Here is a 27,205-nt window from a genome sequence, read left to right on the forward strand (position 1 = left end):
AAACCCGAAAACCCGAAACCCCGAAAACCCGAAACCCGAAACCCGAAAACCCGAAACCCGAAAACCCGAAACCCGAAACCCGAAAACCCGAAACCCGAAACCCGAAACCCGAAACCCGAAACCCGAAACCCGAAACCCGAAACCCGAAACCCGAAACCCGAAACCCGAAACCCGAAACCCGAAACCCGAAACCCGAAACCCGAAACCCGAAACCCGAAACCCGAAACCCGAAACCCGAAACCCGAAACCCGAAACCCGAAACCCGAAACCCGAAACCCGAAACCCGAAACCCGAAACCCGAAACCCGAAACCCGAAACCCGAAACCCGAAACCCGAAACCCGAAACCCGAAACCCGAAACCCGAAACCCGAAACCCGAAACCCGAAACCCGAAACCCGAAACCCGAAACCCGAAACCCGAAACCCGAAACCCGAAACCCGAAACCCGAAACCCGAAACCCGAAACCCGAAACCCGAAACCCGAAACCCGAAACCCGAAACCCGAAACCCGAAACCCGAAACCCGAAACCCGAAACCCGAAACCCGAAACCCGAAACCCGAAACCCGAAACCCGAAACCCGAAACCCGAAACCCGAAACCCGAAACCCGAAACCCGAAACCCGAAACCCGAAACCCGAAACCCGAAACCCGAAACCCGAAACCCGAAACCCGAAACCCGAAACCCGAAACCCGAAACCCGAAACCCGAAACCCGAAACCCGAAACCCGAAACCCGAAACCCGAAACCCGAAACCCGAAACCCGAAACCCGAAACCCGAAACCCGAAACCCGAAACCCGAAACCCGAAACCCGAAACCCGAAACCCGAAACCCGAAACCCGAAACCCGAAACCCGAAACCCGAAACCCGAAACCCGAAACCCGAAACCCGAAACCCGAAACCCGAAACCCGAAACCCGAAACCCGAAACCCGAAACCCGAAACCCGAAACCCGAAACCCGAAACCCGAAACCCGAAACCCGAAACCCGAAACCCGAAACCCGAAACCCGAAACCCGAAACCCGAAACCCGAAACCCGAAACCCGAAACCCGAAACCCGAAACCCGAAACCCGAAACCCGAAACCCGAAACCCGAAACCCGAAACCCGAAACCCGAAACCCGAAACCCGAAACCCGAAACCCGAAACCCGAAACCCGAAACCCGAAACCCGAAACCCGAAACCCGAAACCCGAAACCCGAAACCCGAAACCCGAAACCCGAAACCCGAAACCCGAAACCCGAAACCCGAAACCCGAAACCCGAAACCCGAAACCCGAAACCCGAAACCCGAAACCCGAAACCCGAAACCCGAAACCCGAAACCCGAAACCCGAAACCCGAAACCCGAAACCCGAAACCCGAAACCCGAAACCCGAAACCCGAAACCCGAAACCCGAAACCCGAAACCCGAAACCCGAAACCCGAAACCCGAAACCCGAAACCCGAAACCCGAAACCCGAAACCCGAAACCCGAAACCCGAAACCCGAAACCCGAAACCCGAAACCCGAAACCCGAAACCCGAAACCCGAAACCCGAAACCCGAAACCCGAAACCCGAAACCCGAAACCCGAAACCCGAAACCCGAAACCCGAAACCCGAAACCCGAAACCCGAAACCCGAAACCCGAAACCCGAAACCCGAAACCCGAAACCCGAAACCCGAAACCCGAAACCCGAAACCCGAAACCCGAAACCCGAAACCCGAAACCCGAAACCCGAAACCCGAAACCCGAAACCCGAAACCCGAAACCCGAAACCCGAAACCCGAAACCCGAAACCCGAAACCCGAAACCCGAAACCCGAAACCCGAAACCCGAAACCCGAAACCCGAAACCCGAAACCCGAAACCCGAAACCCGAAACCCGAAACCCGAAACCCGAAACCCGAAACCCGAAACCCGAAACCCGAAACCCGAAACCCGAAACCCGAAACCCGAAACCCGAAACCCGAAACCCGAAACCCGAAACCCGAAACCCGAAACCCGAAACCCGAAACCCGAAACCCGAAACCCGAAACCCGAAACCCGAAACCCGAAACCCGAAACCCGAAACCCGAAACCCGAAACCCGAAACCCGAAACCCGAAACCCGAAACCCGAAACCCGAAACCCGAAACCCGAAACCCGAAACCCGAAACCCGAAACCCGAAACCCGAAACCCGAAACCCGAAACCCGAAACCCGAAACCCGAAACCCGAAACCCGAAACCCGAAACCCGAAACCCGAAACCCGAAACCCGAAACCCGAAACCCGAAACCCGAAACCCGAAACCCGAAACCCGAAACCCGAAACCCGAAACCCGAAACCCGAAACCCGAAACCCGAAACCCGAAACCCGAAACCCGAAACCCGAAACCCGAAACCCGAAACCCGAAACCCGAAACCCGAAACCCGAAACCCGAAACCCGAAACCCGAAACCCGAAACCCGAAACCCGAAACCGAAACCCGAAACCCGAAACCCGAAACCCGAAACCCGAAACCCGAAACCCGAAACCCGAAACCCGAAACCCGAAACCCGAAAACCCGAAACCCGAAACCCGAAACCCGAAACCCGAAACCCGAAACCCGAAACCCGAAACCCGAAACCCGAAACCCGAAACCCGAAACCCGAAACCCGAAACCCGAAACCCGAAACCCGAAACCCGAAACCCGAAACCCGAAACCCGAAACCCGAAACCCCCGAAACCCGAAACCCGAAACCCGAAACCCGAAACCCGAAAACCCGAAACCCGAAAACCCGAAACCCGAAACCCGAAACCCGAAAACCCGAAACCCGAAACCCGAAACCCGAAACCCGAAACCCGAAACCCGAAACCCGAAACCCGAAACCCGAAACCCGAAACCCGAAACCCGAAACCCGAAACCCGAAACCCGAAACCCGAAACCCGAAACCCGAAACCCGAAACCCGAAACCCGAAACCCGAAACCCGAAACCCGAAACCCGAAACCCGAAACCCGAAACCCGAAACCCGAAACCCGAAACCCGAAACCCGAAACCCGAAACCCGAAACCCGAAACCCGAAACCCGAAACCCGAAACCCGAAACCCGAAACCCGAAACCCGAAACCCGAAACCCGAAACCCGAAACCCGAAACCCGAAACCCGAAACCCGAAACCCGAAACCCGAAACCCGAAACCCGAAACCCGAAACCCGAAACCCGAAACCCGAAACCCGAAACCCGAAACCCGAAACCCGAAACCCGAAACCCGAAACCCGAAACCCGAAACCCGAAACCCGAAACCCGAAACCCGAAACCCGAAACCCGAAACCCGAAACCCGAAACCCGAAACCCGAAACCCGAAACCCGAAAACCCGAAAACCCCGTAACCCGAAAACCCGAAACCCGAAACCCGAAACCCGAAAACCCGAAAACCCGAAAACCCGAAACCCGAAACCCGAAACCCGAAACCCGAAACCCGAAACCCGAAACCCGAAACCCGAAACCCGAAACCCGAAACCCGAAACCCGAAACCCGAAACCCGAAACCCGAAACCCGAAACCCGAAACCCGAAACCCGAAACCCGAAACCCGAAACCCGAAACCCGAAACCCGAAACCCGAAAACCCGAAACCCGAAAACCCGAAAACCCGAAACCCGAAACCCGAAACCCGAAACCCGAAACCCGAAACCCGAAACCCGAAACCCGAAAACCCGAAAACCCGAAAACCCGAAAACCCGAAACCCGAAACCCGAAACCCGAAAACCCGAAACCCGAAACCCGAAAACCCGAAACCCGAACCCGAAACCCGAAACCCGAAACCCGAAACCCGAAACCCAAACCCGAAACCCGAAACCCGAAAACCCGAAACCCGAAACCCGAAACCCGAAACCCGAAACCCGAAACCCGAAACCCGAAACCCGAAACCCGAAAACCCGAAACCCGAAACCCGAAACCCGAAACCCGAAACCCGAAACCCGAAACCCGAAACCCGAAACCCGAAACCCGAAACCCGAAAACCCGAAACCCGAAACCCGAAAACCCGAAAACCCGAAACCCGAAACCCGAAACCCGAAACCCGAAACCCGAAAACCCGAAACCCGAAAACCCGAAACCCGAAACCCGAAACCCGAAACCCGAAAACCCGAAACCCGAAAACCCGAAACCCGAAACCCGAAACCCGAAAACCCGAAAACCCGAAACCCGAAACCCGAAACCCGAAACCCGAAACCCGAAACCCGAAACCCGAAACCCGAAACCCGAAACCCGAAACCCGAAACCGAAAACCCGAAACCCGAAACCCGAAAACCCGAAACCCGAAACCCGAAACCCGAAAACCCGAAACCCGAAACCCGAAACCCGAAAACCCGAAACCCGAAACCCGAAAACCCGAAACCCGAAACCCGAAAACCCGAAACCCGATACCCTTAGCCCGAAGCCTTAATACTCTAAAACCGATACCCTAAAACCGAAATCCTAAAATAGAAACCCTTAACCCAAAAACCTCGAAACCTAAACCCTAAACCATTACAACCCTAATCGCCGAGTGCGGTGATGGTGCATTAATGGCGAATCATTTTTGGAGACATTTTTATTATTATACCGTTTTATTATTTCAACTATGAGCAACCCTTCAACTCTGCAGAATATATTTTTTACCAAATTTTATGGAGCTGCAAGTGTAAAGAATATGGAATTTTTGGTTCATATAGATTTCAAAGGATGATAAGATTTTTCATACATAACTTGCATGCATGTATCTGATTTATTTATTTAGCAAAAAAACGTGAGCTATAGTATATATGATTTATTGTGCTTTTGCTCGATTAGTCATAAATAAAACTTAATCCATGACAGCAAACGAACTCCATGGTGCTAAAATTGTACAAAACAATTTCTGTGTGCGCTCTTTATATAGACAATAAAAAAAATTAACGACACTATATATATTTTTTTAGGAGATAATGAAACAATATTAAGAAAAAGTATTTCAAAGTAATTTGTGAATAAATGTTTTCTACATTATTTGTATGAATTTTTATGAGTAAACTGCAAATACCACCCCTGTGTTATCTCGAAATAGCGAAAACCCCCCTGTGATAAATAAACTAGCAAAAACCCCCCTGTGAAATTTAGTCAAAGGCAGAATCCCCCCTAGCTGATTTTTTAGACTTGAAATGACAAAATTGTCCCTCAAAATGTATTTATATATATACATATTATATGTATATTTATTCTTTTTAATTTGTTTGTTTAGAAATTAAAAAAAATAGTAAACAACTAAATTGATTATTTTTTAAATAAAATAATTAAAATATTTATAAAATATAAGAATTTATTAATTGCAAGACTCCAGGGGTATTTGTGTCTTTTTATATCAAGTCAACCCTCAAATAGTTCCATAGGGGGGTTTTTGCTATTTAAATAATTTCACAGGGGAGGTTTTTGCTAGTTTATTTATCACAGGGGGGTTTTTGCTATTTCGAGATTACACAGGGGTAGTTTTTGCAGTTTACTCGAATTTTTATATTTCGAACAAATGTGAAGCGGACAATACAATCTAGAATGTGTGCAGTAATATATATGATTTTTCTTTTCTTTTTTTGTTCGTTATATAAATGAATCAACAATTGTTAAAACAATCTTTCAGGACAGCTATGAAGTAGAGATAATGGTTGAATGAAACAATTGCTAAAACATTTTTTTTTAAATATTGCTATACATATACATACATATGTGGTATGGGAATGTGTGGACGGCAACGATGACAATGGTCGAATGAAGTAGAGAATTGGAAGTAATGCAACAGTTGTTAACTTAGTGAAGGCAACATGGGATTCATGGCAAGGCCAGAACCTCCAGAACCACCTGGCTCAGCATGCTTCACTCGACCAAAATATCTAATGTGACGCAACAACCTTGCCAAAAATGTATTATGGCATATCGTTGAGCTATCACAAATTATTGCCACATGCTTACGTGCTCTTGTTATAGCTACATTCATTCGCCTGCTGTCTCCTAAAAATCCAACAGCTCCCAAGTTGTTCGACCGAACCTGAAACAATAGTGTAATTATATTGATTGAAACATCAAACAAGCAGAATTACTTCTCCAGCGTATTCGCCAGAGAACAACAAAAAAAAAAAAAAAAAGTGACACCCCCTTACTGCATATTTCTGTTAAACATGACGATTACGACATTAAAGAAAAGCTCACCATTGATATAATCACAGCATCTGCTTCACGGCCTTGAAAGCTGTCAATAGTTGCAACCTCAACACCTTTGGTTATCGGAAACTCTTCTAGCCTGTCTCTTAATAGTTGAACTTGAGCAACATAAGGAGATTGCACTACTATGCTTGCTGGCCTAACACCTAATTCAACACAGTTAATAAGATTAGATATCTGCAACTTCCGATCCTCTAATAATTAATGTTAGTCCTACTGGAAGATTAGAAGATGGCAATACCAGCATAAATCAAGGCAAAAACGTGCTGTACAACAATGTCCGCTTCACCTTCATTGTAGAAAGAGCCTGTGCCAGCTGGGTCTAATTGTTCTTCACAGCCAACAGACAAACTCCCATATGGCATTCTTGTGTCAAGCAACAGCAACGGGCATTGTGTTATCCAGGTTGGCTGCAACAAGAGTACATTTATTGTCGTCATCGTAATTGAATAAAAGAAAATTCACATGGCTAATAATTATTTGACACAAGAGTTTTTAGTTGATGTATGCTTTTATGCTAATAATCCACATAACGAAGAAACTTAAATGTATCTTAACTGAATTTATCATCTGATTTCTATGGTGCCTACACTTTTGTGTTTCTCAGAAATAATTTAATACCGAATTGTATATGCCTCAAAAATAAATCCCCTTGTTGAATACACTAGCTTACCTTCACAGAACAATCTTTCCAGGAATTGGAGGCAATATTTTCAACTGTCTTTAAAAAAATATTGACATTCTTGCTTCAACGTTCAAAGGTAGATAGATTCTTTGGCCAATAAATAACAAAAGTAGCATGATAATAGAAACAAGTTTTATGATGTAAATCTAATTCCGACTCACATTTTCATATTCATTTCTCAAGTGCTTATACTTGCCACACTCAAATTGATGGCTCAGGAGTAGCACTGGATTCAGATCTGGTGATAAACAAGCCAACATAGAGTCTGAGAAATTCACTTTCATTGTTTCAGGTAAGACTAAATCCAGTCCGGTTTCTATTATAATAAAAAACAAATATATTGGGCTCTCTCTCATTGACAGCTCCTCCCAGTAAATGAGTGAAATTCATTGTACCTTTTAATTTGAATTAATACTCTGAAAACTGGTTTGCTAATTTTATAGTCCTATACCTGCAGATTACTAAAACTGTTCAGTTATCAGAAATTCATTGTACCTTCGCCAATAAATGATGTAACCTCAGAAAATCTAGTTTCTCTAGATACGTCATCGGGGATAGGTGTCATTGTGAGTCTTAAGTAATACATATGATTGATTTGTTTTAAGATACTGTATATGCAAAAAAACATGTTTAAGCTCAACGCACATGAATTTAATTTTTTGAATAAAATAATGGCAGAATAATTGTAAATTTGTCAAAGCACTCTACCTTGACCAATGGAGAATCAGAAAGAAGATGAGAAGTAACACTGGCAGATGACTTCAGTAACCCATTATACATCTCCTTTGAAGCCCAGCTAGCTATTGCATCATTCATCCTATACTGTGTTGTTAACTTTGTCGCAAAAACCCCTTCATGCAAAGTTGACGCTCTTTCCAAGAGAGATACGCCCAGACCACCTTCTAAGGCTTTTCTAGATAATATCACAGGTGCAAGTTGGCATTGGTCCCCTGCAAGTATACAACGTTTTCCCAGCAATATTGGTATCCAGCAAGAAGGTTCAATGGCCTGACCTGCTTCATCTATGACCACCAAGTCAAATGAGTCAAGTGATCTAATCATCGGGTCAGCTGCTCCAATATTAGTGGCAAGCACAACCTGAGCACTTGAAAGAATTTCTTTTACTGTTTCCCTCTCCTTCTTCTTGATCGCCTTCCCCAACTGTTTCAAAAGCTGACGTATGCCAGCAGCTAAAGAATCATCCTTTAAGCAATGGCTGAGGTCCTTCCTTAAATTAGATTTCTTCCTCCCAAACTCTGATTTATAATCCGCAAGTTTACTATTAACAATTTCAACCAAAGATTTGGAAGCAACGGCAGGCGATATTCGTGCTGGATTACCTACGCGTACAATATTAGCTCCAATATCAGACAGTTTCTCAACCATGTTGTCTACAGCTGCATTAGTCGGTGCAGTTACAAGTACTCTTTCACCTCGTTTAACAACAAGTGAAATTAGTTGCTTCAGCACACCAGTCTTTCCAGCTCCAGGAGGACCTTGGATTATGAGTACAGGACGCTTCTTGTTTAAACCTAATGCAATTGCCCTTTGCTGGGAGCTGTCGTAAAATTCAGTGTCTAACAACCCATCCAACTCCACTTCAGACCAATCTACCAAGTCATTATCCTCAAACCACGCTATATCTTCTTTATCTCCAAAGATTGTAGTCACAACGGCTACTGATGAATTCTGTTTCTGTAAACCTTTCTTCTGAAGCATCATTAAAGCTTCACAATTACGCTGCACAAAGTAATTACAAGAATTTAAAACACATATGCTGATTGGAAATGAAAAATATGAGAATATGAAGGCCAATCAATGCTCTGATATTACATAACTGGCACCACCTCAGTTCAGAGTATATGTTGCGATCATATGGAAATGTTTTCCTGGTTGATTTGTTATTAAATTCCAGCTATTTATGATTATTTTTAAATAGAAACTAGATAGTTTTCCATCTGTATATATAATGAGAACATAATAGAGAAGATGGGAAGCATCATCCGTGTTTTTTCAAATTGCATATATCTGAACACCCCATTGAGCAAACAAGAGCGGATGTCTTTAGTACCTCATATGTGAGTGCATCGGCCAATCCTTGTATGCGATCAATGCGGATATTCTTGCCAAAAAGTTTAGAAAAGGTAGGATCGCCATGACGGGATTCAAGAGCGACACTAATGCTACATCCATCATCCCCGAGATTATTAACAAAACCTTGCATGCAAGATGTTGCACCAGCCCCCCTACTGTCACATATTCTAACGCAAACCATATCTCCCGGAGAAAGATTAGTGGGTGGCAATCTGTGGTTTCCCTCAGCTCTGAACAAAACCAAATGCATTCCTCCTAGTCCTACATTTATAATAAAATATTGATGATGTGTTAATTTAAGCAGATAAGTGGAAATGGTTGGAATTGGAAGTCATTATTGTGTTACCTATAGATGTGCTAATTGCATTGAGATTGCATATGGTATCACAGAGTTCTTGCTCAGCCTGGGCATGGCTGACCAAGAATTCAATGGGCTTTGGTGAAGTGGAATGCTCATCAGGTGTTGGAACGGCATTCAGCTCTTCCTCGGTAAACTCCAATTCAGAATCCCTTTCAATGCGAAGAAGATGTGACATGTGCTCGGTGAATTTGTCGATTCTGCACTGAATGGATTTGGTCTTGTCGATGGATAGACCATGGAGAGACTTGGACAGGGGAGCTTTTCTGGCAACAGCTCTATGTTGAGCTGGAAAAAATAAAATAAAACGGAGATTAAAAACAAGGAATAGTGACATGAAAGATCATTGAGCAGATTAATAGGGAGGATATGGATAAAAAAAAGAAAACCTGAATTAGCGAGATCCTTGAGCAACTTCCATGACTGAGTTTGATGCCAGGTAAGAGGAATGAGAGATTTGTGCTGGAGGTCCTGAAGAATGTCCCTGAGCTCCCTCTGAAAGTGGTCGAAGAGGGTTGGGTAATGAGTGCAAGTCTTGAGGCAGATGGCTTCAAGGCCAACGGGCATAGGAACAGCATTGAGGTAGGGTTGAGCCTGTATTACAAAGGTGAGACCAGCCGGCCCCATCTGTTGTTTCAGTTCGGCAAATTCACCCTGCATCTCAGCCCTTGCAAACTCCAAAGCCATCGCTTTCATGCCTTGGGATATCCATTTCACCACGCCTTTGCCCAAATCCCTCCGCCCAAGGGGGTCACCACCATTCTGATACAGAGAACGCACGCTCGTTGGCCCATTTCTCTTACCTTCGTTTATTTGCTGCTGTTTGTTTCTCATTTCTTCTTCAGTTACACTTACAGGCACACCACTATCACTACTATTATTCTTACCTTGTTTATTCTTGTTGCTCCTTCTCTTAGTGGCACTGCCGCTGCTGTTATTTCTTGCAGTCGACAAAATACGATGTGAAATTGGTGAACCTAAAAATACTCTCTTCTTGTGGCGGTAAAGATAAACAGAATCACTGCGGACGACCGGGGATTTCAATAGTGAGGCCGAAACGCCGCCACAGGAAATGCACAACGCTTCCATCTTTCAGAACTTGAGCTGCTCCTCCTCCTCCTCCTCCTCCTCCCTGGTGTAAATTTAAAAATTCAAACAATCAATCAACTTTCTCAGAACAAATACAAAAAAAAATATCAACATATAAAGAAGAAATATTTACAAATACCCCTCAGAATCTACAATAACTGTTAGAGGTGAGCAACGAGAGAATCAATCGTAAAATGATGATGGAAGAATGTTGTGGCTCTGGAACTTGTGGGGTTCGCGAAGATATTGAGTCAAGTCATTGTTAGGGTGGGTCCCCATCCCCCAATCTCTAAACTAAAGGATCCCACCCCCATGGATTCCATCTGCAATTAGCCACTAACCATTCTCTAATGTTCGTGGCCTTCATTTAGCCGCGCCATCGTTTAGTTGATTGACAGACCCTTTTTCTTTATTCTTTTTTTCTTTTTTTTTTTTTTTTTTTTTCTTTTTTTTTTTTTTGAGGAAAAAAATAGGCTTATAAGATTGATCTTTAAATAACCCTTAATTGAATTAAAAAATAATTAATTTAATCACTCAGTTCATTGAATTAATTGCTCTACTTAGCCTTTTCAGAAAATTTCCAAAAAAAAATCGGACGTACAAAATCAATTCCAATTCTCATTTCAAAATTTTCGGAATCTAAAAATTCATTCTAATTTCACAAGGCCCGGAATTTTCGGAATTTCGGAAAAATTTTTTGTCGCTCATAACTGGAGAAGAGAACGTTTATTTGAATTCCGATAGAGTGTACAATGAGGAGTTAATATCATAGATCCGAGTTCCTCAACACCATATCGTGCTCCAGAATTCCACCTAGGTTGCATTGAAAAGATGTACTCCCGTTATGCTCATAAAAAATATTGATCAGGCTAGAGGATCGTGCAGTGGAACTAGGCTTCAGGTTATTAATATGGGAAAACACGTTCTCAAATGCATTACACTACCCGATAAACATGTTGACCATATAGTGTACGTTCATTGCTCAAATGACATTGGTACCGTCCAACTCTACATCGCCTATTAAATTTTAGCAATGTCAGTCTTCGGTGATGGTTTCCTTTGCAATAACAATCAATAAAAGTTAAAGACAAACTCTTTCCCATGTAGTACGGCACTTGCTCAGACATGTTTTCAGTCATGGACAACTCTATGTCTCACTCTCGAGAGTTAATAGTTGAAGTGGCATAAGGATTTTGATCACGTCGGAATCTAGCGATACAACCAACTACAAATAATGTGGTACAAGGATGTTTTTCGGCATATATGAAGGTAACTATATAATTTTTTTTTACAATTTTACATAATGACCTTTATTTTGTATAACTTATATGTTTTGGCATTCCTCATTTGTAGGTTAATTTGCATTGTACTAGAAACTTGCTACGGGCTCCACTCAATATTTTTATCAAGGTAATTTATTGTAGAATGATTTTATGTCATTAAATATTTATATTTGTATTATTTTGGTAACGTTTTACTTATTTTGTATAATTATTGTACAAAATAGCAAGTCAATTGCATTGTATTGGATTCGTTACATGCGTTTAGGGATATTGTAGCTGAGACACGCTCAAATAAGCTTCAACGAATCAGTGAGCTCCATCCTCTTTACTTGCCTCTACAGTATCCTCTTTTATTTCCTTACAGGGAAGATGATTATCGAGACGATATCTGTTTGAGAGAATCTTCGTTTGCTGATAATAGAAAATGGAGGAAGGTAAGCATGCGAGAGTTCTTTGCATATCTAATCCTGAAACGACGTTGATAACATTTGTTACTTTTGCATTTCAAGAAGTTATTTCAGCAGTTCTGTGTTGATGGATTTTCGATGGTAGAGTCACAGAGGTTGAATTTCATAAGGTTCAATCAAGATCAACTTAGGGTTGACATGTACAAGGGTATCGAAGAAAATATTTTTAAAGGAGACACTGAGGGTAAATCAGTTGGACAACGCATTATAATTCCAGGGTCGTTCACCGCAGGTCCAAGGTATATGTTTAACAACTTCGTTGATGCTCTTCAAATATGTAACTGGATTGGATCTACAACCCTCTTCATTGCCATCACATGCAATCCTCAATGGCCAGAAATACAAAGGGTGTTGAAAGATACAAATCTCAGGCCGGAGGATCGGCCAGACATTCTTTGTCGTGTGTTCAAGATGAAGCTCAATAGTATGATGACAGAAATCAAGAAAGGTTGTATATTCAGACGTATTACAGCATGTAAGTATTTAATTAGATCTCAGTTTATAATTATACATTTACTTCATTCATATAAATTAAAGAATTTGCTCATGTGTGAGTTTAACTACTTATTGCTTCCTTAACTAAATTAATGCATATTTTTTTAATACCATATGTTTATATTTTCTATGCAGATGTATGCTTAATTGAATTTCAGAAACGAGGTCTACCGCATGCACATATTTTATTGTGGTTTCATAATAACGATAAGACCAATAACCCAGAAGAAATTGATAGGATCATATGTGCTGAAAATCCTGACGAAGTAAACGACCGAAAGATATACCAGTTGGTGGAGAAGTATATGATACATGGACCGTGCGGTCAGGCGAATTTGAAATCTCCCTGTATGAAGGATCGAGTTTGCACGAAGCGATTTCCAAAGCCATTTGTGCAGCGCACTGAATCAGATGCAGATGGTTTTACTATGTACAGGAGAATGGAAGATGGCAGAACAGTTACGAAGAAGAAGACTACTCTTGACAATGGGTTTGTAGTCCCGTACAATCGTATATTGTTGAGTACATACCGATCTCACATTAATATCGAGTTATGCAACCAGAACAAGTCAATCAAATACATGTTCAAATACGTAAACAAGGGGCATGGCCGAGTTACGACGGCATTTTATGAAACTCGTAATACAGATGGCGGTGCTGAGATTTGTGATGAGATAAAGATGTACTACGACTGCAGATATCTTTCGGCATGTGAGGCAATGTGGAGGTTTGCGAACTTGGGTTAAAAGAGGATTCTCGAACTTGGGCGCCAAGGAAAAAAAGATTTTCTATTGGTAGGTTTGCGAATGTTCCCCCTGGAAAGGAGAAAGACTAATACCTTAGATTGCTATTTAACATTCAGAGGGGATATACGTGCTACGAAGACATCAGAAAAGTTTTTGACACCGTCTACCCTACGTTCAGGGATGCATGTTATGTGTTGGGTTTATTAGATAACGACAAAGAATACATATATTCAATAATAGAAGTGAATACTTGGGCACCGATGGATTATATAAGAAGGTTATTTGTAGTTATGCTTCTTTCCAATAGCTTAAGTCGGCCCGAACATGTTTGACAAAGTTGTTGGTTGGATTTGGCTGAGGGTATTGCTTACAAACAACAAAGTCTTCATAATAATCCAGATATGGCAAATTGTATAACACATTATTCAATTAGATTTTAAATATTACTCATCTTTTTAATATTGTCGTATCTCATCGAAAGAGAAAAAATATTGCAAAGCAATGGTAAAAGCTTGCGAAATTACACGCCCATGCCAGTTCCAATCGAATTCTCAGCGGATGACACAGTAAACATATTGGTGTTTGATGAACTGGATTACGACCGATTTGAAATGGGTAGGGAACTTCAACGGTGTCTTGCTTGAATTACAGACGTGCAAACAATGATTTATGATATAGTCATGGATGTTGTATCCAATGACCGTGGTGGAATGTTCTTTCTATATGGCCATGGTGAAACGGGAAAGACGTTTCTATGGTAAACTCTTTCGGCTGCAGTTCGTTCCAAGGGAGAGATTGTAATTAACGTTGCATCGAGTGGTATAGCATCATTATTGCTCCCCGGTGGAAGAACAGCTCATTCTCGATTCGGACTACCCATAAATGTACACGAGAGTTCCACCTGTAGCATATCGCAACAAAGTCCACAGACGGAGTTGTTCATAAGGGCAAAGCTTATTATATGGGACGGGGCTCCTATGATGCATAGATACTGTTTTGAAGCGCTTGACAAGACAATGAAGTCAATATTACAGGTTGACAAACTCTTTGGTGGTAAGGTGGTTGTTCTTAGAAGAGATTTTAGGCAGATTTTACCAGTTGTGCTCAAAGCATCAAGGCAGGACATAGTACATGCTACGATAAACTCCTCTCCGCTGTGGAATTTCTGTCGTGTCATGAAGTTGACTAAGAACATGAGATTGCAGTCATGCTCTTCTCCATCCAACGTGGATGAGGTAAAATAATTTGGAGACTGGATACTGAAGGTTGGTAGTGAGGATGTTGGGGAACAAAATCATGGTGAAGCTTCGATAGTGATTCCCGATGACATGTTGATTGGTGATTCAGAAGATCCATTCAGAGACCTACTGGAATTCGTTTACCCGGATTGTTGAGTAACATGTATGATCCAGATTATTTTCAAGGGAGAGCAATTCTTGCACCAACTAATGAATGCGTCGAGTTTGTGAACGATCACTTAATGTCTCTCCTTCTAGGAGAGGAGAAGGTGTACCTGAGCTCAGATAGTATGTTTAGGGACGAGCAAACAATGGAGGATAATGCAGAAATTTATTCGACTGAATTCCTCAACACAATAAGATGCTCCGGACATCGTTCTCATGCGTTGAAGTTCAAGATTGGTGCACCCGTTATGCTAATAAGAAACATCGATCAAGCTAAAGGATTGTGTAACCGGACCAAACTTCAAATTATTAGAACTGGCATTCACGTTCTGAGTTGCAAAATTCTTTCCGGAAAAAATATCGGTGACATGGTGTTCATTCATCGGATGACTTTAATACCATCTACCGGACTGCCAATTAAATTTCAGAGAAGACAGTTTCCGTTGATTGTTTCTTTTGCAATGACAATCAATAAAAGCCAAGGTCAAACTCTTTCGCATGTTGGTTTGTATCTTCCTAAGCATGTCTTCAGCCATGATCAACTATATGTTGCACTGTCAAGAGTTACGAGCAGAGGTGGTGGCATTAAAATATTCTCACCAATGTTACTAGAAATGTCGTGTAAAAGGAAGTATTTCATCGAATTTGAAGGTAGATAATATTTTCATATTTACCAATTATTCATGTAACATGTCTTTTTTTTAACAACTTATTCTTTGGCAGGTGTTTCTTCTCTATATAATTTCCCCCGTGCGATGTTATTTTCACATGTCCCTAGGATGCTCAGTGCAAATTTTATTATCTTTAAGATTTATTTTTGACGATATACTAATATTTAATATTATTCTTATGATGTAACTATGAAGAACATGATGCTTCAATATTGCTGGTCGCGTTTTGTATTTAAATTCAATGAGCGTAATAATTTATATATGCGTAAATTTATTTTTCAGACATGTATTTCCAGTTGAAAATATGTCACCCCGTGCATCGCACGGGTGAATACTAGTTTCCAAAAAAAAATCGGACGTACAAAATCAATTCCAATTCTCATTTCAAAATTTTCGGAATCTAAAAATTCATTCTAATTTCACAAGGCCCGGAATTTTCGGAATTTCGGAAAAAAAAAAACAATCGGAAATCACATTATAAGCTTTAAAATTTCAAAACTTAGCCGAAATTTTCTAAGATGTTCATAATTTTTTTTCAAAAATAAGAACATCCACGTCGATAAAAGTAAAACTAATAAATAACTACTAAATTTCAGTTCAAAAAAATAAATAAAAATAAACACAACATAATATCAAATAAAACTTCTAACAACAATTCATTATGTCAAAATCCTAAAACAAAACTTATAGGTGTATTTTTCGGAATTATAAGTATTATATAATATATATTATTTATAGGTGTACTTTTCGGATAAAAAAACCGGATCGGAAATTCCAAATCCAATCCAAAAAATTAGAAAATCGGAATTTCGGAAGTCAAGAGGAAAAAAGTTGTTCCAAAATCAGAACTTTTCGGATCGGAACCAGCGGAAATTGAAAATTCCGTTCCAACTTGCACCCCTAGTTCTACTAATCGAACTTGGGAGAATTACACTTTTGGTCCCTCATGTTTGGTCCGATTTCACTTTTGGTCCCCCTTGTTCCAAAGTGAACAAAGTTCACCTCCAAGTTTCAATTTTAAACACTTTTGGTCTCCGCCGTTAGCAAGTAACGGAAAACACTATTTTGGGGTGAAAATTAGTATTTTAAAATTATTTGGGGCTGAAAATAATTATAAATTTAAAATAGACTTATAATTAAATTTTTAATAATATTAAGTATAATGAAATTTATTTAGTTAATTTTTTTTATTATTATTAATAAAATAATTATAAGTAGTACAATGAAAAATAATATTTAGTATAATGTACAATAATTTATTTAGTTAATTTCTTAATTATTATTAAAAAAAATTATTAGTAGTATAATTATAAGAATATTAAGTATAATTATAAATGATTTGTTTAGCTAATTTCTTTTTTTATTATTAATTTTTTTATTATAAGTAGTATAATTTAAAATAATATTAAGTATAACTAAAAATAGAGATTATTTGACAAACCTCCTCATTAGCCTCCTCTAATTAGAATGAGTCTAATTTTTTTTTTTTTTTTTTTTTTTTGATGTTTAAGTTAAATCCAAAATATTTTTAATGAATAAAAATTAATAGAATTTCACGATTATACCCTTCTTCCTATTTGACATAATCTTATTATTTAATGTTAATTTATAATAATTCAATTATAATCTCCATCCAAACTTCCAAACCTTACTCTCAAACTATTTTTTCTCCCCCGTATTTTTTCCAAACCGCCATCATCATCATCATCGCAGTATGTTGAGGTTACCGTCCTGGCAACTTTATTTCGAAGGCTTTGATTTGCCACATGCGAAATTGGAGGAGGAGTAGGCAATTAATTTAAAATCGTGGTAAATGATCGAACAAGTAGTTGCCCTACAATGTTTTATGTTTGAGTAAAATGTTCTCTCTGATTCTCTCTCTCTCTAACACACACACACACACTCTCTACTCCTGGCCGACTTTTTCTGTGAGGTCAAAGGCGCTCATCAGCTGCTGCAAGGCAGAGGCTGCTGTCGGAATAGATACCGAAGCAACTGACAATCTACGGCGAATGAATATTATAGGAGAAATAGAATTGAAGAAAGAGAGAATTATGTCTCTCACGTATATTAATCATATATATAGGTACATGTAGGTAACCCTAACCTATTACACAAGGTAACCTATTACACAAGGTAACTATAATAAATAATAATAATAATAATATATACGTATAAATTCATGGTTGTCAAAATCGAACGATTCACGATTTGAATCGTCCGATTCGATTCGATTCAGACTCAACTCGATTCAAATCGGTGAAGAAATCGAAAAAATAAAAAAATCGTAACTAAATCGTTTAAATCGTTGGTAAATCGCCCAAATCGTGCGATTTGTACGAGTTAGGCGATTTGCTGAGATTTGCTTTATGTTATTAATATATTATATATTATTAAATTAGGAAGTGATTTCTAGAAGACCCACTTTTCAACCCACAAAAGCTGTCTTTTGCCATTCTTCTTGATTCTCCCTTCTCTCAACAAATTCAAGAAAGAAAAATCATCCCACTCCCACCGTCTGCCGTCAAAAAACATCCCTTCTTCTTGTTTTGGTGTTCAACCAAGTTACACAGGTAATTAATTATTTTACATTTTGTACATTCTTCTAGATATATGTATTTAAATTTTGTATATTATCATTATTTTGCAGATTTCTTATGGGGAAATCAAAGGGGGAGAAAAGCAAGAGCAGTGATGATCCAGGATGGAAACATTGCCAAAAAATTGATGAAGGAAACATGCGAGTAAGATGTGTACACTGTCAAGTTATCTATTGGGGAGGTGTTTATCGCATAAAACATCATTTAGCAGGAACTAGAAAAGATGTTGAACCATGTACAAAATGTTCTGAAGAAATTCGAAATTATTTTTTAAATTATCTGGAAAGTCAAAAAACGAAAGGAGATTATGGGGATGATGGAAATTTTGTTGAAGATGATGTTGGTGAAATTCCTGGAAAAAGAAAAAAACGAACAATGAAGTTTTTCAAAAAATCTGAAAAAGAGACAGGCTCTTCTAAGACTACTTTGAATACGTTATGGAAGACGAAGGACAGAGATTCCGTGTGTAGTGATATATGTAGATGTCTTTATGCAAACGCTATCCCCTTTAATTTGGTGAAAGATCCATTTTTTAAATCTATGTTGCAGTCAGTTGCAGAATATGGAAAGGGGTTAATACCTCCTTCCTATCATGAGGCAAGGGTAACTTTTTTGGAAAATGAAGTTAAGTCAATCCAAGAAATTATCGAAAGGTACAAAGATGAGTGGAAAACGACAGGGTGTACTCTTATGTCAGATGGATGGACAGATAATAGGAATCGCTCTATCACGAATTTCTTAGTTAATAGTCCAAAGGAAACCGTGTTTCTAACAAGCATCGACACTTCTGATGTTTTTAAGAATGCTACGGAATTGTTCAAACTTCTTGACAAGTTTGTTAGACAAATTGGGCCGGAAATTATTGTTCAAGTTGTTACCGACAGTGCGGCAGCTTATGTAAAAGCTGGAGAGATGTTGATGGAATCTAGAAAAAATATTTTTTGGAATCCTTGTGCTGCACATTGTATGGATCTCATTCTAAAGGATATTGGAGATATGCCAATACATAGAGACACCATGGCCAAGGCAAGAAAGATTACAGTGTACATCTACAGGTAATTCGTTTTATTTGGTTCTACTATATACTGTGTAACTTATATTATTACTTTATATACCTTTAATTTTTACCATGTTTATTTTCAGACATGCTTGGGTTTTGAACTTAATGAGAAAATTCACGCGGCATAGGGAGTTAACAAGACCCGCTGTTACAAGATTTGCAGCATCGTATTTAACTTTGAGACGTTTGCATGAGTCAAAGATGGCACTTACGGCAATGTTTGGATCTGAAATCTGGCAAAAAAGTTCATATGCGAAGAAAGCGGATGGACAAGCTATTGGTGAGATAATTTTAGCTGACAAGAACTTCTGGTCGGCCATTCAATATTGCTTGATGTGCACACTCCCATTAGTAAAGGTGTTAAGACTTGTAGATGGGGATTCTAAGCCTGCCATGGGATATATTTATGAAGCAATGGGTTATGCAAAAGAACAAATAAAGAAAATTTTTAAAGATGTTAAAAAAAGGTATGAGCCGATTTGGGAAATATTGATCTGAGATGGGATTTACAATTGCATAGACCCCTTCATGCGGCTGCGTACTATCTTAATCCGAGGTTATAATGATTCTTACTTACTCATTATTATTATTTTATTTATTTATTTTTACAATTATTTGATACTAACTGTTTGTTTGCCTAGTTTTGTGATTGTAAAGTTTGAGTTATAAATATGTGTAGCTTTCATTATTCTTCTGATTTCAAAGCGGATTATGGAATAAAGAATGGACTTTATAAGACAATCGAGCGGATGTGTCCCACTCCAGAATTACGAGAACAAATAGACAGACTACTAGAGACTTTCCATAGAGCGGAACTGATGTTTGGAATGTCCATGGCTGTTCAAATGAGGAACAAAAAACAACCAGGTAAATGTTTAAGCATGAAAATATTTTTAATTTTAAATGTAGTCTTTCTAACTGATTGATATTTGGTTGCAATTGATAGCTTTATGGTGGGAATCTTATGGAGCTGCATGCCCAGAACTTCAGAAACTTGCCATTCGTATTCTTAACCAAACATGTAGTGCCACGGGATGCGAGAGAAATTGGAGCGTATTTGATCAAGTATGAGATAAACTTTATTTTCGGGTCTTAGAATGAATATATTATTGAATGCCATATCAAAATTATAAGTTATTTGACAGGTGCATACTAAAAGGAGAAATCGATTGGAGCAAAAAAGACTTAATGCACTTGTTTTCACGAAGTACAATCTAAGGCTTGAAGTGCGACATCAAAAGAGGGTTAAAGATGGTGAGTTCTATGATCCTATTTCTCTATCTGACATGGAATCTGATGATGAATGGATAACGGAAAGAGAAGATCCAACTCTACCGGAGAATACAGATTGGTTAGATATTAACGAGTGTTTTCAATTGGAAAATGGTGAATCAAGCAAAAGAAAGAAAAGAGGTAATTTATTATCATGCATTATATCCTTGGTATATGGTCATTCAATTTATTATTTGAATTGTCTAAATACATGACATGTATTTTTCATAGGACCTAGAGATATTAATAAGAAAGGGAAAGAAAAAGCCATTGAAGAAGAGGAACAAGAAGAAGAAGTAGCTCTCGAACAACTGAATGAAGTAAATTTCAGTGAAGAAAATGTTGAAAATGAAGAGCTGCTGGATTTAAATGATGATACTACTTTTTATTTCAGTGATTAAAGATAAAGCTTCCGGATGGAATTAGTAGGATAAAGCTTCTTCTTTTTCGGGCTTACTACGATTCCCGGGTGCCTCATGGACAGACACTAAGCAAGGCCTTTCCTTTACTAGCCTCCTCTTGGACCTCGGTTACTAGATAAAAAGGACATCCAAATATCTTCCAATCAGAATAATTGGGAGGGCTACCAGACCATACCTCTTCAGGAGTCTTAAACTCAAGAGATTAATGGGGAGAACGATTCACCAAATAGTAAGCTGTAGAAAAGGCTTCAGCAAAAAAAAAATGCCCTTGACAAACCAGCGTTAGAAAGCATACAACGTGCTCTCTCCAAAAGGGTTCTGTTTATGTGCTCTGCCACACCGTTCTGCTGTGGTATTTTCATGACTGTGAGATGCCTGAAAATTTCATCATTCTTGCAGAACTCTCTGAACTCACCCTCACAAAATTCCAATCCATTATCTTAATTCTTCTCCGGAGGGTTCCCTTCCCGAATGCGAATCTCTATCTATTTGCGGCTACAGCCTATTCTAATAGGACCTATATTCAATCTCTTATTTTTGTATTATACTTTTTGTGGTTTTGTGTGTTGAAAAAGTGATTAATGACATTAGCAATACTATTTTTGTATTACACTTTTTTATGGTTTTGTAGTGTTGAAAAGTCCATGTTTAAAGAAACATATGACATGGATTTTGATTATATGCAACATGATTTATGTTGAAAAATAGTATATAATGGATATATTAATATATATATATATATATATATATTTTAAATCTTACGATTTACGATTCGATTCGATTTACGATTTACATTTTTGATAAAACAATTTTCGATTCGATTTACGATTTAACAACCATGCGTATAATGTATACGCTAATACACCCCTGCAGTCGAAACGGGAAATGAGAGGACGTGGAGACTGGAGACAAACTGCTGGAACAGTTGAGTAGGGAGTCCTTTCGTGAAGATATCGGCAAATTGGTAGGCGGATGGGACGTGAAGGACTCGAACGTGTCCCAAAGCAACTTTGTCTCGGACAAAGTGAATATCAATCTCCACATGTTTCGTACGAGAGTGTTGAATAGGATTGCTGGATAGGTAGACGGTACTGATGTTGTCATAGTAGACAATGGTGGCTTTCGAAAGTGGGCAGAGCAACTCAGAAAGTAGGTTGCGTAACCAAGTCGTTTCGGCGACGGCATTTGCGACAGCTCGATATTCAGCCTCCGCACTAGATCGAGAAGTAGTGACCTGTCGTTTGGAGGACCAAGAGATGAGGTTGTTGCCGAGGAAAATGCAATAGTCCGATGTCGAACGACGAGTGTCAGGGCAGCCACCCCAATCGGCGTCGGAGTAAGCGATAAGAGAGAGGTCCGGATTGGGGGAGAGGTGAAGGCCGTGATCGAGAGTGCCACGAATGTAGCGAAGGATACGCTTGAGAGCAGCCATATGAGGTTCCCTCGGATCATGTATGAATAGACATATTTGTTGCACAACATAGCAAATGTCGGGACGAGTAAACGTGAGGTATTGCAGTGCACCGGCAAGGCTGCGATAAAGAGTAGGGTCAGCAACGGGGGGTCCAGTGGTCGAAGACAACTTGCTCTTTGTGTCAGACGGCGTAAGACAACAGTTGCAGGAAGCCATGTGTGCACGCTCTAGTATCTCGTCGGCGTACTTACGTTGAGAGAGAAATAGCCCATTCGACGAGCGAGTAACTGAGATGCCGAGAAAGTAGTGAAGATCGCCAAGGTCCTTCATTGCGAACTCTTTATTAAGGGCAGCGATGATAGAGCGGAGCAATTCAGGTGTGGATGCCGTAAGTACAATGTCATCGATATACAGTAGAAGATAGGCGCATGAACTGTTGCGACAGTCGCGCGAACTGTTGCGACATTACACAAAAAGTGAAGTGTCGGACTTGCATTCTCTGAACCCCATGGTAATAATGTGAGAGGCAAAACGCTTATACCAAGCATATGGTGTCTGCTTGAGACCGTAGAGTGCTTTGTTGAGACGACACACGTGAGTGGAGCGAGATGGATCGACGAATCCGGGAGGTTGCTCGCAGTAGACAATTTCAGAGAGATTGTCATGTAAGAATGCATTTTTCACATCAAGCTGGTGGATTGGTCATGATCGTGAGAGAGCAATACTGAGAACTGTTCGAACAGTGGCTGGTTTGACAACTGGGCTAAAGGTCTCGTCAAAATCGATGCCAGCCTGCTGGTGAAAACCGCGTACAACCCACCGTGCTTTGTATCGCTCAAGGGAGCCATCAGACTTGAGTTTCTGTTTGTATATCCACTTACCAGAAATAACATTAGTGAACGGGGGGCGGGGCACAACATTCCAAGTATTGTTTTTAATTAAAGCAGTATATTCCTCAATCATGGCGTTTCGCCAATTTTTGTCAAGAAGAGCTTGGCGATAGTTGGTGGGAATGGAACAGGTAGAGGACGCAACTAGAGAGAAGGGGACTTTGAGTTTGTGGATGCCCGCTTTACTGCGAGTCACCATAGGGTGAGCAGGGGGGGTGGGGGAGGTGTGGGAGTAGGAGAAGGGGTTGTGAGCTGGTCGTGGTCAAGAGGTGGTGCTGCAGCCGCAGGTGGAACAGGTGTTGGCTGTGTTATAGGACTGTTGGACGAACTGCTGGAACATGGTGGTTCACTGTTGGAACAGTTGGGTGAACTGTTGCAACAGTTAGACGAAGTCTGAGGGAGAAGGAACAGGGAGGGTGTGTTTTCATCCAAGGCAGAGGTAGGAAGTGTGTTTGTGGGGGGAGTTGACTCAACAAAAGGAAAATGAGTTTCGTCGAAGGTAACATGACGAGAAATTATGATTCGGTCAGTGGATCTATCAAGGCAACGATAGGCTTTGTGAGAGGAATGGTGACCGAGATAGACACAAGGAGTAGAACGGGGGGCGAGTTTATGTGGTGTGGTGGCGGTGAGGTTGGGATAACAAAGACAGCCGAATACTTGAAGATGAGAGTATGTAGGTTTGATGAGGTAAAGAGCTTCGTGAGGGGTCCGGTTTTGTGTGGTTTTGGTAGGTAGGATATTGAGTAGGTGGGTGGCCATATGAAGGGCTTCGAACCAATAAGTAGGAGGAAGATGAGCTTGAAAGATGAGTGATTGAATCATGTTGGTTATGGTGCGAATCATTCGTTCTGCATGTCCGTTTTGAGGGGAGATGTGGGGACACGAAAAACGATTTAGGATGCCGTATTTAGTGAAGTAGTTTTGAAAATCCGCATTTTTTAATTTACGACCATTATCACTTTGTAAGGCTTTGAGGAGATGTTGGAATTGAGTTTTGAGAAGATTATGAAAATTGACAAAGGTTGTAAAAACGTCAGATTTATTTCGAAGAGGAAAAGTCCATAAATAATGGGTAAAATCATCAACTAACACAAGATAGTATTTAAAACCCGTAAGACTAGATATAGGAGAAGTCCATAAATCAGCATGAATAATTTGAAATGGAGCAACAGTAATAGATTTTTGAGAAAAAAAATGGTAGACGAAAATGTTTGCCTAATTGACATGCATTACAAAGAGACTCCCTAGGGTCTTTATTATGTGAAAGAAAAGTGCTAGAAAATAAACGGGACATGACGTGTTTGCCGGGATGGCCTAGACGCCGATGCCAAAGAGTGTGAAACGAAGGTGTTGCGACAGTGAGTAAAGCAGCGGGAGGTGAGGCGGGAGGAGGGACGCCAAATGGATATAGGTCACCGGAGCTATTGCACCTGAAAATCTTGACTCGACTCCGAAGATCCTTCACAAAAAAACCAAACGGGTCAAATTCAACCGAACATGAGTTATCGCGGGTGAACTTTCGAACAGAGATAAGGTGTTTGATGGTATTGGGTGTGACATAGACATTTGTGAGGCGGAAATGAGTGGTGGGAAGAATTGTATGGCCTATGTGGGTGATGGGGAGGGTGGAACCATTACCGACGACGACATGTTTGGGGAAATTACTGCTAGGATTAAAAACAAAATTGAAATTACCTGAGTGTGGTACCATATGAGAGGTTGCCCCGCAGTCCATGAACCACTATGACTCGGTAGGCTGCTGAAGTGTCACCGTATTCAAACGGTTTGCGAGATCCACCACGTTGGCACTGTTGCATGAACTGTTGCAACTGTTGATGGATTTGTTAGAGCTGTGGCATGGTTGCTGGTGCGGATGAACCTGAGTAGTGGCCGGTGTATGGTTCAGGTGGTCCAGTAAAGTAGGCTTGAGCCGCTGGAGTGGATGGGTGGTCCGATGTATTTGGAGCGGATCCCAGAATTGACGGTTGTCGGTAAGGTGCGCGCCAGAGTTGAGATGCGCCATGAGCACTATGGTAGTCGTAGTGCTGCATGGGGTGACAGTTAATGCTGCGACCTCCGCGACGGTTGGATCGGCCACCCCCGCGCTGATAGCGCGAAGAACCACCTCCGCGGGAACTGTTGCAGGAACCGTTGCAACTGTTGGGGAGACAGTACGCGTTGGAGGCGTAGAAAACAGCAGCGGTCTGTTCCGGTTCAGCAAGTCTTGTTTCTTCCATCTGAAGAAGCGATCGAGTCTGTAGAAAAGTGGGAAGGGGATTCTGAAAGGAGATGAGATTGGCGACGGTCCCGTAATTTTTCGGAAGGCCGTGTAGGGTTTGTAGGACGAGTTGTTTGTCGGAGATTGGATTTCCGACATCGGCCAAGCTGTCCGCCGTGATTTTGATTATTTGGCAATAATCGTGAATGGAGAGAGTGCCTTTCTTGAGGGACTTGAATTTTTCTTCAAGTTGAATTGCCCGATAATCTTTATTATCGGTGAAGAGAGAAGAGATGACGTTCCATAGATCACTGACGGTAGAGGTTTTTGAGAGAACCATACTGGACAAATCATCGTAGATGGTGCTGTAGATCCAATATTAGAGGAGATAGTCGGCGCGTTGCCATTCATCGGCGGAAATTGAATCCGATCGGGGTTTTCCATGGAGAAGATCGGAGAGGCAGAAACGACCGACGGTAATTGTGAAAAAGTGGCTCCACTTTTGATAGTTGGGATTTTTCAAATCTAGAGTAAAGGGGATAAAAGATTTAATATTGGAGATGACATGAGCAAGGTGGAAAGGATTGAGAGGGGCGGTGGAGGGAGAAGAAGCGTCGCCGGCCATGGAGAAGGAGGGGGGCGACGGCTGAGAAGAGAAGGGTGGTGGTGACGGCTAGGTTAACCTAATGTCTGATACCATATAGGAGAAATATAATTGGAGAAAGAGAGAATTATGTCTCTCACGTATATTAATCATATATATAGGTACATGTAGGAAACCCTAACTTATTACACAAGGTAATCTATTACACAAGGTAACTATAATAAATAATAATAATAAATAATAATAATAATAATAATAATAATAATAATAATAATAATAATAATAATAATAATAATAATAATAATAATAATAATAATAATAATAATAATAATAATAATAATAATAATAATAATAATAATAATAATAATAATAATAATAATAATAATAATAATAATAATAATAATAATAATAATAATAATAATAATAATAATAATAATAATAATAATAATAATAATAATAATAATAATAATAATAATAATAATAATAATAATAATAATAATAATAATAATAATAATAATAATAATAATAATAATAATAATAATAATAATAATAATAATAATAATAATAATAATAATAATAATAATAATAATAATATATACGTATAATATATACGCTAATAAATATGCCTTATCCATTTCCACGGTCATTAATTAATACATCACAATATATTAATGTAGTTAATTACTTTCCTTTTCGTTGAAATTTGATGTTTTCTTGCACCAAAAAAAGAAATAAAAAAAAATGGTGCAAATTTGATGTTTTCTTGTTAGAATTCATAGTGGTTTTCGATGTTTATACAGTTATCTATACAGAGTGGTTTTCATGTTTATATAGTTGTTTATACAAAGTGGTTTTCATATTTATATAGTTGTTTTTCGATAAATTTATAGTGGTTTTCAACAAATTCATAGCGGATTTCGATAAGTTTATAGTGGTTTTCATTTCGAAAACCTGTTGGATTTTTTTTTAAATATTAAAAGAATTTTTTTTATCAAAATAAAAAAAATAATTAAACAAAATATTTTTTTATTAAATAAAATTGGGGAAAAAAATGATTTAAACAAAATCGGGATTAAGAAAAAAAAAACCATTGAAAAAACAAAAATAAAAATAAAACCATTTTAAAAAAAATCAAAATGAAGAACATGAGAAATATAAATAAGAAAAAAATAATTTAAAATAAAAAATTAAAATTAAAATTAAAAAATAAAAAATAAAAGAAAACCATTAAAAAAGAAGAAAAAGAAAAGGAAAAATAGAAACTGAAATGG

At 40.0% G+C, this 27,205-nt stretch overlaps 3 protein-coding genes and 1 pseudogene across 6 annotated transcripts; 3 read left to right on the forward strand and 1 right to left on the reverse strand.

Moving 5' to 3' along the window:
- Window positions 1-5,607: 5,607 nt before the first annotated feature.
- On the reverse strand, window positions 5,608-10,837 carry LOC105970384 (P-loop containing nucleoside triphosphate hydrolases superfamily protein). 3 transcript variants are annotated; one of them, XM_088821385.1, is made up of 8 exons: window positions 10,526-10,837; window positions 9,687-10,422; window positions 9,286-9,585; window positions 8,917-9,200; window positions 7,554-8,585; window positions 6,402-6,570; window positions 6,149-6,306; window positions 5,608-5,987 (listed from the first exon to the last, which is right to left on the reverse strand). In XM_088821385.1, the coding sequence occupies exons 2-8, from the start codon at window positions 10,384-10,386 to the stop codon at window positions 5,745-5,747; spliced, it is 2,886 nt and encodes a 961-aa protein (XP_088677511.1). In that variant the 5' UTR covers window positions 10,387-10,422; window positions 10,526-10,837; the 3' UTR covers window positions 5,608-5,744. The 3 variants fall into 3 exon arrangements, with proteins under 3 accessions (XP_088677511.1, XP_012850649.1, XP_088677512.1); XM_012995195.2 differs by having other exon boundaries at window positions 9,687-10,429; window positions 10,526-10,807; XM_088821386.1 differs by having other exon boundaries at window positions 9,687-10,429; window positions 10,520-10,700.
- Window positions 10,838-11,649: 812 nt separating this feature from the next.
- LOC148768244 (uncharacterized) lies at window positions 11,650-13,377 on the forward strand. The gene is made up of 5 exons (XM_088822602.1): window positions 11,650-11,655; window positions 11,740-11,796; window positions 11,894-12,103; window positions 12,179-12,611; window positions 12,767-13,377. Exons 1-5 carry the CDS (start codon window positions 11,650-11,652, stop codon window positions 13,375-13,377), a joined length of 1,317 nt encoding a protein of 438 aa, XP_088678728.1.
- A 530-nt stretch (window positions 13,378-13,907) lies between these two features.
- Window positions 13,908-15,439, forward strand: LOC105970623 (uncharacterized). The gene is made up of 3 exons (XM_088822603.1): window positions 13,908-13,992; window positions 14,155-14,612; window positions 14,738-15,439. Exons 1-3 carry the CDS (start codon window positions 13,908-13,910, stop codon window positions 15,437-15,439), a joined length of 1,245 nt encoding a protein of 414 aa, XP_088678729.1.
- Window positions 15,440-17,866: 2,427 nt separating this feature from the next.
- LOC148768245 (uncharacterized) lies at window positions 17,867-20,784 on the forward strand (annotated as a pseudogene). The gene is made up of 7 exons (XR_016033322.1): window positions 17,867-18,024; window positions 18,102-19,106; window positions 19,195-19,667; window positions 19,791-19,978; window positions 20,058-20,176; window positions 20,257-20,524; window positions 20,615-20,784. The product of XR_016033322.1 is annotated as an uncharacterized LOC148768245 (transcript).
- Window positions 20,785-27,205: the final 6,421 nt, after the last annotated feature.

This window comes from Erythranthe guttata, chromosome 8, assembly GCF_056151865.1.
Source record: "Erythranthe guttata isolate IM_541 chromosome 8, IM_541, whole genome shotgun sequence".
NCBI lineage: Eukaryota > Viridiplantae > Streptophyta > Magnoliopsida > Lamiales > Phrymaceae > Erythranthe > Erythranthe guttata.